This window comes from Trachymyrmex septentrionalis, unplaced genomic scaffold (assembly GCF_001594115.1).
Source record: "Trachymyrmex septentrionalis isolate Tsep2-gDNA-1 unplaced genomic scaffold, Tsep1.0 scaffold80, whole genome shotgun sequence".
NCBI classification, from domain to species: Eukaryota; Metazoa; Arthropoda; class Insecta; order Hymenoptera; family Formicidae; genus Trachymyrmex; species Trachymyrmex septentrionalis.
The window spans coordinates 56,107-67,821 of record NW_017305988.1 but is presented as its reverse complement, the minus strand read 5'-3'; the positions used below and the strand labels follow the sequence as shown (position 1 = coordinate 67,821).

General features: G+C 37.2%; 2 protein-coding genes across 3 annotated transcripts in view; one reads left to right on the top strand and one right to left on the bottom strand.

The window, feature by feature from the left end:
• LOC108754795 (dipeptidase 1-like) overlaps window positions 1-7,296 on the bottom strand; it is an 8,136-nt gene extending 840 nt beyond the window's left edge. The window contains exons 1-8 of one of the 2 annotated variants that reach the window (XM_018497393.1): window positions 7,197-7,296; window positions 5,118-5,371; window positions 3,884-4,010; window positions 2,624-2,795; window positions 1,614-2,051; window positions 962-1,220; window positions 342-426; window positions 152-227 (exon numbers count right to left, since the gene is read on the bottom strand). In XM_018497393.1, the coding sequence (XP_018352895.1) occupies window positions 152-227; window positions 342-426; window positions 962-1,220; window positions 1,614-2,051; window positions 2,624-2,795; window positions 3,884-4,010; window positions 5,118-5,216 (1,256 nt within the window). In that variant the 5' untranslated portion in view covers window positions 5,217-5,371; window positions 7,197-7,296. The remainder of the gene's footprint in view (window positions 1-151; window positions 228-341; window positions 427-961; window positions 1,221-1,613; window positions 2,052-2,623; window positions 2,796-3,883; window positions 4,011-5,117; window positions 5,372-7,196) is intronic. The other variant, XM_018497394.1, reaches the window with a different exon arrangement.
• Window positions 7,297-7,396: 100 nt separating this feature from the next.
• LOC108754796 (nucleolin-like) lies at window positions 7,397-11,663 on the top strand. The gene is made up of 5 exons (XM_018497395.1): window positions 7,397-7,709; window positions 9,711-9,965; window positions 10,053-10,247; window positions 10,433-10,560; window positions 10,660-11,663. The coding sequence occupies exons 1-5, from the start codon at window positions 7,596-7,598 to the stop codon at window positions 10,676-10,678; spliced, it is 711 nt and encodes a 236-aa protein (XP_018352897.1). The 5' UTR covers window positions 7,397-7,595; the 3' UTR covers window positions 10,679-11,663.
• Window positions 11,664-11,715: the final 52 nt, after the last annotated feature.

The window sequence follows — 11,715 nt, the reverse complement described above, 5'->3', positions numbered from 1 at the left end:
TATATATATTATAGTACAGTAACTCGGGAAAACTATTGTATTAATTGAAAAGTACTTAATTTTCGTAGTGCGTTGCGTAATTTCCGCAAACATACATTAGTGCTACTAGAGCATAATAAAGATATGGCAATGCTGGCGCGTTTTCAACTACCTCAATATCCCATCGTAACCCGCACCGAGGCCCACGTGGTTCACTCCAGCTATTCGTCTGATGTGATTGATGTGAGCTGTAAAAAGAGACGGCGTTGTGTCTCGTTCCCTATCTCTGAGTTTTTGACGTTTACTACTATTTCAATCCTCGATCTCTTTTTGATGTTTCTAACGCCGCGCTACTTACGCACCTATAATGTCGTACATGGAGGCCTTATCGCTGCAGCTCAAATGCGCGCTGTCGAAACTGACCATAACCAGACCACCATTGAGAGACTGGAGGAAGCAGAGATGAAAGCTGCGCGATTAATCCTTGGGAAAACATTGTGTCACCGCGATAAACACTTAGGTAATAATGAAACATAATTTTTTTTGCTTTTCCACGAATTAATTAAAGATAAATGTTTAAATAAGAATAAATTCTTACAAAAATATTATCTACATTCCTATCAGGAAAACAAATAAAAGCTACAATTTACAATAATGTTTGTATTCAAAATCGGAAACAAGAAGGGGAGTAAATTTTAAATATTCAAAAGAGAACAATTCATTCAACGCAAAAAATCAACGTAAAAAATTGCTATTTATGATAACAGAATTGATAAACTCTTCCTCTTTTCCTGAAAAAATTCTGGATACGCCCATAAAATTAAATAATATCTTTCTACTTCTCTAATTTATTTCTACGAATCATCATTTATACTTTGCTCATCACAGCGGTTTCGAGACACACATAATTTTTTGTTAAATATGCATGTGTAATAGTCATCCGTATATATAACTTCCACAGAAGAAGTTTTTTCTTCCTTACCAAATTTCGCAGCACATCATCTGGGACGTTACTCGAGGAATTGCAGAGAGCCTTGGCAGCGCTATGTGAGAATATAACGGGCGCCTTTGTCACAGCAAGGGCGTCCTTCATCGTCCTCACCGAGACGTGAGAGAGATCCACAAGCATACCGAGCCGATTCAGCTCTCGGACGACCATCTTGCCGAACGGCGAGAGACCGTCGCTGTGAAAATCAGAGGGTGTTTCCGAATTTGGATCGTCTACGGAGCATGAATCCGCCCTAGAAATCAAAATCAATATTCGGATATTCAATATTACAATTCTTAAAAAATCCAATAAAAAAAATGCCGACACAATTAAGATTTATTTCAAATGCAAATGCGAAATTTCCATGCAGCTACTTCCTTTCAGAACCAAGATGTCACTTATCTGTATTTAAGCTAATCGCGCTCGGCATAAGATGTAATAAACTTCTAGGGACTTATTAGGCTCTCTTCGAACAATTAATCTAAACACAAAGTACTACAGCGATGTGAAAGCAAACGTTAGCACAAGATGCCAATTTGCTCCTCCAAGGTTCATTCCTTTCCGCTGTCATTACCGCGCGCAACGCTCATGTGCACGTCTCGCGAGCGTAGAGACGTTAATCTTCCCAAGCAGCGGTCAAACTCACCACGGAGTATTGCACTTGTGGGTCAGGGTCATGTAGCGTGCGCCCAGCCGATGGAAGCTCCTCAGCACCGCCATGGAGGTGCCGATGCTGTGGCCACCCTCTATGCCCACCAGGCTGGCGATCACCCCGTCCCGATGTGCGTTCTCCAGCTCGCTGCTCGTCTTCACCAGCCGAACGCGTTTGGGGTAGCGTGACGTGAGCCGGCGTACGATGTCGATCTGCTCAAGGGTGAGTTGCACGGCATCGAGGAACTGGGCTTCGCATGGTACGTAGGCCGACCAGAATTGCGCCCCGACGATCCCCTGCTCCAGACGGATCAGGTCGGTCTGCCATTGCGGACCCCAGCTGCTGTTGCGCGACAGATCCTCGTCGAAGGGAAAGTTATCCAGCTTCGTGCTGCCGCGGTGCTTGCGCAGGTTCCAGGCGAAGTCGTTGTGTCTGACGAATGATTCATACAAGATGATAAATGCAAATTATAATTTCGATGTACAGACATATTTTTTTCTATTGTATTTTTTTCTTTTTGATTAAAGATTTAGGGATAGAACGTAATTTGTCGTCTTATTTTAAAGCTTTAATTGATATTAAAAATTTGGAATTTCTCTAAGATTCCGAATAATCGCGGTCGATTATTTTTAGCAATTTTCTTCTTAGTACTATTGCTCGTGGTGACTTTTCTCATATGCCTATGGTGCGCATGCTGCTTGTACACAGTCATATGGGAGTATGGGACCTACTCTAGTTTAACGTCGATTCCGAACGACAAAATGGTAGAAAAGTTTCCAGGGCAAGTATACTACTTGGTAGTTTGCCATTTACCTTGTGAGAGGAGCTAATTGCTAATAATTGCGTCGAACCCGGGATCTCTATAGTATAGCAGACCAGTGCGCTGTCTGCTACGCCACGCTCGCGCTCATTTTTAGCGATAAGTATATTTTAATTCGGAGTAAAATCTATTTATATATAGAGCTAGAAGTATTTTCCTTTTATAAATAAAATACAACTGTTACCCATCGATCAGTGGAATCTCTGAAAGCATTCTTCGGACCACCTGTAGTCTAGCTTCCAGCAGATGAGAACTTCGAAGTTCCAAAGCTAAAGGCAGACCTACTCCAGCCACTAAGGCACATCCGAGGAAGAAGAATCCAGTCATTACCATCCATCTTCTCACTGCACTGCCTCCTACAACATTGACCGATATCAAAATCAGCAACCTGGAATATTATATTCATTACACACAAATATTAGCATGTTAAAATTAGAATATTATATAGATTCAAAAGCAGCCTATTGCAGCGGAAACCATCGGCGAAACGACATCGGCCACAGCAGAATCTTCTCGGATCGGGAAGACCAGCCGAGCATAGATCGTATCTATCCGTACGTGAAATCACCATGACTGAAACTTTGATCTGTGATTGAGGAGATCGCCGAGCCGTAAATAGAAATCATATCAAATCACTCGCCACTCGTCGTTCCTCGTCGCGCGACAGATTTTTCTTCCCTTCGCTCGCAAATGCTTTTACATAAGCGAGCTCGCTGACGTGCAAAATTGGAGAAAAGAAAGAAACTGTTGAAACTGTCGCGTTCGACCATCGGAAACGACCGGGGATGATGGGATAATCGAGAAAGTACTCGGCAATCGAGCGCAACCCGACGAATTAAATCCGTGCTAATTTGATTTTACTAGTCGTCACTTATTCTGATGACTGTAATTATAATTGCTATTATTAGATATAATAATGCGAGTATAATAATGCAATAGTATAATACATTTATGTAGAAATGTAGCTAATTTGAGAGAAGATCCGTATCTCAATCTTTATACACATATATTAAAATAATAGTTGTCTATAATAATGCACTAAGATTTAACTTGTTATAAAATTAATTAAATACTCAGAATGTATCTTTCACACTTAATTCTAACATAAAATTTTCTATACGAGACTGTTATATGAGAATGTTATAATTTTTTAAAAGTACGAATCTTTTTACGTCGATAGAACGTAAAATAATTTTTAGTTTTAATCTTATCCTCTACAATATGACAATTTTTGCTTTACTCCCTCAGAGTGTATTAAGAAATTACAAAAATAAAAAATACTTTTTATACTTAAAGTTCTCCATACTTATAAGGATTCTTATAATTTCTTACAAATTTAGTTTTTGCAAGACAGAATATAAACTGAAATATTATATCACACTGAACCTCTCAAGTATTCTAATTTTATCCTGTGTGCAATAATGACTTATATGGACATACTCACTGCTCTCTCTTGATGGTTCTTTGGCCTTGTTGAAGGAAGTCGAGACACCCGTGTCCTTGATGTGGTGAAGTGCATCGCCGTTGGGCAATTTTCTCATGAATTCTGGAGACGAGAGCTGCAGGCAGGTCTGCAAAAGCGCGTTGATTTACAAAGCTAGCAATCCGAGCAATCGTCTCCGTAAATTAAATTCTAAGATTGCAACGATTGCATAATCTCTGCGTATTATCCGCATTGCGCGAATCGTCGCGTTTACGCCGGTATTAGCGGCTCGTAAGTTATTATGAAAGACGCGTGTATCGTGAAGAAAAACACGTCTGCCTTGAGAGAAGAAATAAAAATTGAAAACTACTTTGCATGAAACATCCCTGCAAGACGATTTTCGCAGTCGATTGTAAAAATAACATCAACGTGAATCAACATTTCGAGAAGTTTACGCAAATTATCTCGTGACGTCGTCCCGCCAATCAAACATATAGCACTTATCGTAAAGTCTGATTCTATTTTTTAAATAGAAACTAACTGTGCGTAATTGGAACCATCTTCGGAGCTTTATCTTGAAAACATCTTTTTAAAAGGATGTCGTTTTGCTTATAGAAAAACATTCATAAATGAAAAATTTTGATTAAAAATTATTAATCAGTAAATACCAATTAACAATAATACAACAATGTTATAATTTCCTATTCAATAATGTAACTGTTATTACAATATGTGTTATACATTACATTTATGTTGTTAAATGAAAAATTATAATATTGATGTAACGTTACTGTTAGTCAATGTTCATTGGTTTGATTGATGTTTACAAAGATTCAAAAAATATAGAACATATAATATAAATATAATATATCCATATATATAAGCAATATATATAAGAATATATTCATAGGAATTGTTAAGAAGCGCTTCTATATACATTGTTTTCCAACTTTCTCCATTATGTCACGAAATAAAATAAATAATATCTCGGAGAGGTGTTGTAGACAAGCTCAATTCACCTTTGCTCCAGAAAAAAAGTCAAGCTAAGAACGACACGCGTAGCATCCCCGTGTGTGTGTATGCGTGTGTGTGCGTGCGTGGGCAGCTCGATCATTAATTATATATAGGAGGTAAATAATATATATTTCAACGGATACTCTCTGGGGATATCCTCAGACTCGTAGACAAGTTAATTAGGAGACAACTCTCTCCTCGACACAATTAACGAATTAGTAGGATATTTAGCTGGGCTTACCGTCCTACCTACCTCCGAAAGGATGTCGACTTCCTTTCTCCTGGGAGGCGGTGAGTGATACACCATGCCATCCTTACCGACACCGTAGAGTTCAAACATCTTTCTCTCCGACGTCCTTTCGTCCGTTCTTTACCCTTGCGCCAGGGTTTTTGCTGGTACCGCCGCTATCGTAAATACGGAGGGAACGGCGTCCCGACGCGGCGTCGAGCCTCGGCGCACGCGTCAACCCCATATCGATCCGGTCTTGCGCGAGTCTGAAAAATTATTAACAATCGTCGAGATGTTGCATCGAGAATGTTGCTTGTCAACTCTCTACGCCACGTAACTTGGAAATTACATTTAATTAAATTTAAAAAAATATTTGTACTCTCTTCTCTTAATTATTATAATATCTCAATGAGTATATATCTTAATTAATATTCCCCGTTTACCAATCGCAATAATTTATTTTTTTTTTATAAGCAAAAGGAAAGAATTCGGTTATAAAAAAATTAACGCATGAATAAATATTATAACAATATTTATTCATCCGTATAACAAATCAAACTAACCAAGACTCCTTATAAATCAAAGAACTGGAAAGGATACGGGCAGTAAAATAGACGTGTTTATCGATTACTTTTCAACTTTCTTGTTCTTGGAATTGATTAACATTTTTCCATCTGTTATCTTGGAAAATTACTAGCTAAAAAAAGTGACTCACTGTGTCTCATACTGACTGGCCAACACTATCAGGAGCCGGTTCTTGAATTATTTTTATAGTAATGTTTGCGACATGGTGCTCTGTGAGTATGGTGAGCGTCTTATATTTGCTGGATAATTAATTATAATCTTAAAGTTGTTTGATATAAATTAGTCCTCTATATTCTATTTTACGATATTTCCTCATTTCTTTTCTTTTTTTCTTTTCCTTTTTCTTTCACTCTTTTTGGTTGTAATTTAAATTCTCGGTGTAGGGGAGCTCACCAAGACAGGATAACTTTTATTCACAATTTTTATATATGTTAGTTTATGCTGTCTCTGAGGCAGGCTCAAAACATGAGCCGAAATATGTAAGCGCGTTTTAGTGAATAAAAAAGTTTCACATTTCATAGGTATACGAGTATTATTTGCGCGACGTCTTCTGCGCTTGACTCCTACTGTCCGTATCCTTTCCAATATCTATTTAAAATATATATATATACAACATTGAATAGACTATATATAATATAACCACAACTCCAAGTTTAATATTATAAAGGAGGGAGAGGGAGGGGTCAGTGAAAAATAAAAATTATTACGTACACTTATTTTAGTTTGATATACATGAAAGAAAAGATTCTATCAGAGACAATGAATTATATATAGTTAAAAACTTTGCTTTGAATATTTCTGCCGATTAAGTCAATAATAATTTGATCAAGGTCTTTCCAAGCAGAATAACATGTTCTGTTTGTTTAATAATTATTTTAGAATTATTTTAATATATCATTATGATTGTTTGTCCTGCTCGAGTCTTTTTGTTAGTTTAATATACATATACGTATAATAAAAGAAGAAATTACAACTTAATTAGCTATACTGTATAGTATCGATATTGAAAAAAATGATAAAACAATGAAGACAATGATGAAAAGACCAATTGAGATAACTAAATAAATAGAATATCTCAACAAAAAATAATTGATCGAATCGATGCTGATACAACATCGATCAATCAATCGCTTCTGGGAGTTTATTGTATAATATTTTGAAATGAGAGTGATATATGAAATTATAAATATTTTAGTAAATATTTGCTAACTTTTGTCATTTTCACCTCATTTCAGGAGTGCGTTCCGTTTCACGCGTAAATGTGTCATTTTATCATTTTTTAATATTTAATGAAGAAGAAAATGAAATGATACATATCATGTGTGAGAAACGAAACGTATTTCAGCACAAGATACGCATTCAACCACCTACACATAAGATTGCAATGGACCGTCATGAGGGGGAGGTGGGGGGGGGGCTTTTAGTTTATTATTCTAGCTTTAGCCTACAACTGACATCTCTGAAATCTTAGAAAATACGCGTAAACTTCAATCGAAAATGATATACCTCGAAATCGATTTGTTCTTTGATATCCTGACTAAAATGTTCCATCCTCCCGCGCTCGAGCGTCAGCGAGTGTCAGCCGCGGAGTGGTGCTTGTGACGTCACTGTGAGGCGGCAGGCGATTGTATATGTTGTACATGGTGCTGCCATCGGGAGACAGATTCCGCAGCCACGGCGCCACGCCGTCCATGCGAATTCGCGATAATAAAGGGAGCGTTCCTCCTCCCTCCTCCCTTACCGACCGCCATATTGTTTGCGATATTCCGTGTGTTCCGTGTTGTACGCACGTTCCTCCGGTTGAGGTTCCTCACACTTTTTTCTCAGCAGCGCGTGTCACCCGCGTAACGTTCTTCTCGCGGACAGTGTTACGGAAAATCGGCAAACATTTCGCGCAAGGACAGCATGAAGAAGATCAAGGATTACTCGGACGAGGACGATTACGAGGTGGACGATCCGGATTATCCGGAGGTCGAGGGCGCCTCCGAGGAGGAGTGGACTCCGGAGGCCGGGACCGAGGTAAATTAACACGCCGCGCTTTCACTACATTTTTTTTCATCCTGTCACGCCCACGGAAGAGGATGGCTAATTTTCTTTTTTTCTTTTTTTTTTCTTTTTTTTTCTTTTTTTTTTTATCATGTTTGTATCGTTTGCGCGATGAAGGACGCTCGTTTGAGAGGAGAAAAGAGAACGAGAGCGAGCGAGAAGAAAGAGAGAGATGGTGAGAGCGATCGACTCCGATGCTCCGGCGGAATTTCGCCGTAACTTAGCTGCTCCAGCCAGAAACGAGAAATGCTTGTCGCAGAATTCGCGCTTCTTACGGCTTTTCCTCCCGACGAATCGGACTCGCGCCAAGAATGCGCTAGGTAAAACGATACCAGTGTATTGCGAGACCGTGACGGAGCGAGGCGTCGGCGGCGGACGATATTGGCTGATGTGTTCCCCCTTGTGTCGCGGGCGCGGGAAGAAACTCGCTCGAGGTAAGATCCTCGGCGTCGAGTCCGCTTCTGAAACCACGACGTGTGGTTTCCCATACGGCGACCCGGTCGCGCTGTCCAGACGTATCTTTCGAGATAGAGCCATTCGTCTAGCACGGTCTCTTCTCGTCTCGCATTGCTTCGCGACGGCCATCGTCGCCGGCCGGTTGGTTCAGTTGGTTGGTCGGTTGCTCATGGCGCCGGTGGCGCCGCACCCGCGCCGCTCGGCAATATTTCAAATCACCAGTAATCACCACTTCGCCAGAAGAGAATATGTATGTACTACGGACTACGGTACTACAATCTGGTTCCACATAATGTTAATAACTTCAATCCCGATTCAATTTATTCTTCATTCTTTTCCTAATTCTAAGAATTAGAAGATTTAACATTAGAAAAAGATAAACAATAAGTTAAACCGAGATTGAAGTTAATTTTGGCATCGGTAGAACCGGACCTACCGTACTGTCCGTTTCTACAAATATGTAAATTGACTTTAATCTTGATGACTTTAACTTACTTTTTATCTTTTTCTATAGTTTTAAAAATTAGATAAGAGAATGAAAGAGTAAATTAAATTGAGATTGAAGTTAATCATCTACATTAGTAGAAATGGACGTCCGACTGCTTGTCTCTTTGATACCCGTTTCTATCAATGTAGATTAACTTTATCTCGGTTCATCCTTTCCTAATTTTCGGAATTACAAAAAAGTAGAGTTAGTGAACCTAAATTAAAATTAGACTACACTGGTAGAAGCGGACAAGCAAGGTTTCGAACTAAATTCTGATTAGCTTAATCGGTGATTGTTTCAACTGACAGAATTGTTTAAAGCGAATTTTTTCTAATTTTTAAGGATCCCGCATAAATTATATGGTTACAAATTATAAAGTAGTTTCAGTCGAATTGGCTGAATATTTTATGTATTGCAGTTCTCGTCATTCCGAACAAATGTGCACATTGAGACATGACGACAAGCTCAGAATGACAAGAACTTACAACATCAAGAATTCAACCAATTCGACTGAAACCACTTTTGCACATGATTTGTGCGAGGTTCTTTCTGAATGTAATTGCCAATCTAATCTTTTTCTTGTTAAATATGTTAAATTATTAATAGTTCTATCTAAGTAGTAGAAAAAATATTACTTGATCAGTACTTAATCAAAATTACTCTAATGTTTACCCTCTCTCCCCCATGTAGATTAATTTTAATTTTTGTTCAACTTACTCTTTATTTTTTCCTAGTTCTAAGAATTAATTCCGAGATTAAAGTTAATCTACATTAGGCACCAGAAAACCATATCAAACATTTTTCAAGATATCTTCTTGTTAATTGTTAGACATAGTTTAGTTTGTTACGTTAATGAACTAAGGGATGTTCACATAGTGTTATATATTTCTGACTTAAATTGTATATTTTTCTATCATTCGTTTTAAACTTTCGTGGAAGCATGATTATTATGAATGCGATTAAAAGTATATAATAAAGAAAGAAAGAGAAAATATTTAATTTTGATATATTATTTGTGATTTTTTTAATAGGCTGGCACTAAAATAAGGCCACAGAGAGGACCAGGAAAAAAGCGACAGCACTCTGAAGAGGAGGACGAAGAGGAAGAAGAAGACTTCGAAGAGGATGAAGAGGAAGAGGAAGAGGAATCTGATTCTGATACAGGAAAGAAGTCAAAGAGGAAAAGGCGCTCTAAGAAAGACGATGATGAAAAGGAGGATGAGGAAGATGACGATTCTGATGACAACAGTTTCAACGAATCTGGAGAGACTCCAAAAGAATACACAGTAAGTCATTGGGCAATGATCGATATTCAGTCGAGTATAATAAACTTTCAAAAAAATGTCCGTCTATATCATTAATGTTTCTTGCAGTCTGGTTCATTCGTTCTTTTAAAAGCTGACGTTGAATCTAATAAGAATAAAGAAAATAACTTATCCAGTAAGGGTAAATCCGATGTGGAATCAAGCACTTATCCAACCTTGTGGAGGATAGATGGAAAAGCATTGCTCCAAAAGTTTCTACCTTTCAAGGAAGATGGGAAAGTACTGTACAGAAGTACAACGACAGTAAGTGCATTGTTTTTTTTTTTTTTTTTTTTTTCAGAATAAAAAATAATATATTCTAACATTCACTAAATTGACCTAAATTTAGTTGCATTAGTCGATATTAGATAAAAAGAAACTTGTGGTGCATAAATCTCACTTAAATTATATTTATAAATATAATTTACAGAAATTACATTACATTTCAGTATTCTGGTTGGCAACAGAGTAACAAAGACCAATACATAGCGGTCCACGTGTCCTTTAAAGTGCAAAGTAGACAAGAGACAATTGTTGAACTTCATTTTGATCCATCGCAACCACAAGAAGTTGTAAAGTACGTAAATTGTATTGTTGCTCGCATTGCGATCTACATTGTTGCAGTATGTATGTATAACGTGATTACTGTTAACAAATTTCTTTTTATTAATTTCAGGGATGATAAAGAAGATTAAATTAGATCGAGTTTGCTCTTATTTGTTTATATACGTCTTAAGGAAACATATGTTATAAGGAAAGAAAAGACGGAAACATCCACATGTACACTATTCACGAAACATATATATTTACACACTGTACACATACACATGGATGATGTTTGACATGGTACTGTAGCAGGTTCATATTTAAAATATAAGATTGGATGGACCATGGCTCTGAGTTTATTACTGGGGGTAGTTTAGCTATAATTGATATCCCTGACAGAATATACATGTGAGCTTATCAAGAAATCTACTCGCTACATGCATCGTATTTACGGAGTTTAGTAACGCAGAACTACTCGATAATTTACGAATGTTTTATCTTCGACAGAAATTCAATGTTACCTAGCATAAAGGATGCATGTTGATGTTCGATTTTGTTTATGATGTCACCGTTAGTCTGTTTGTGATTTAAACTCTACAAACGCTGCATTGGCTTTGTCATTTATGCAGCCATTTCAAGCGCGCCCGTAGTGAGAAATAAATGGAACTATTAATCTAGTCTGATATAGTAAAAAGAAAAACAATTTTATATTTGAATAAATGCAAAGAAACAGCTTAAATTGAGTTACGTAAATTATTTGATTATAAACGATTAATATATATCTTCTTTTGATTAGATCTATCACTAGAAAAAATGCTAGTTAATATCCAATTGATATAAATAAAGAACTCTACAAGAAATATTTCTTACAGTTTCCATAACTACTACGGACGACGCTAAATCAGTTCTTGTGTGTCGCTTATCATAATAAGACAAAACTAGCAGATCCTTCCAGTAATTGACTGCACTCATAACTTGTAAAGGGGATCAGTTGTATGTACAAAGTTAACTTATATTATTGACGATATTAACATATTTTGTCTGTTATTAAATAGTTTGATCTCGTCTATATCTGGTATATCTATAAAATTGTGTTATTTTACACATCGATTTATACGATATAGTTTCGCGATTATTTATAATATATAATATATATTATAATATATATTATAATATAATATATATT

Excerpts from the sequence above, each read along its gene's own strand:
- LOC108754796 (XM_018497395.1), top strand. The coding sequence starts at position 7,596 with ATGAAGAAGATCAAGGATTACTCGGACGAGGACGATTACGAGGTGGAC. Across the intron at positions 7,710-9,710 it reads CTCCGGAGGCCGGGACCGAG|GCTGGCACTAAAATAAGGCC; the intron begins GTAAATTAACAC and ends TTTTTTTAATAG. Across the intron at positions 10,248-10,432 it reads TGTACAGAAGTACAACGACA|TATTCTGGTTGGCAACAGAG; the intron begins GTAAGTGCATTG and ends ATTACATTTCAG.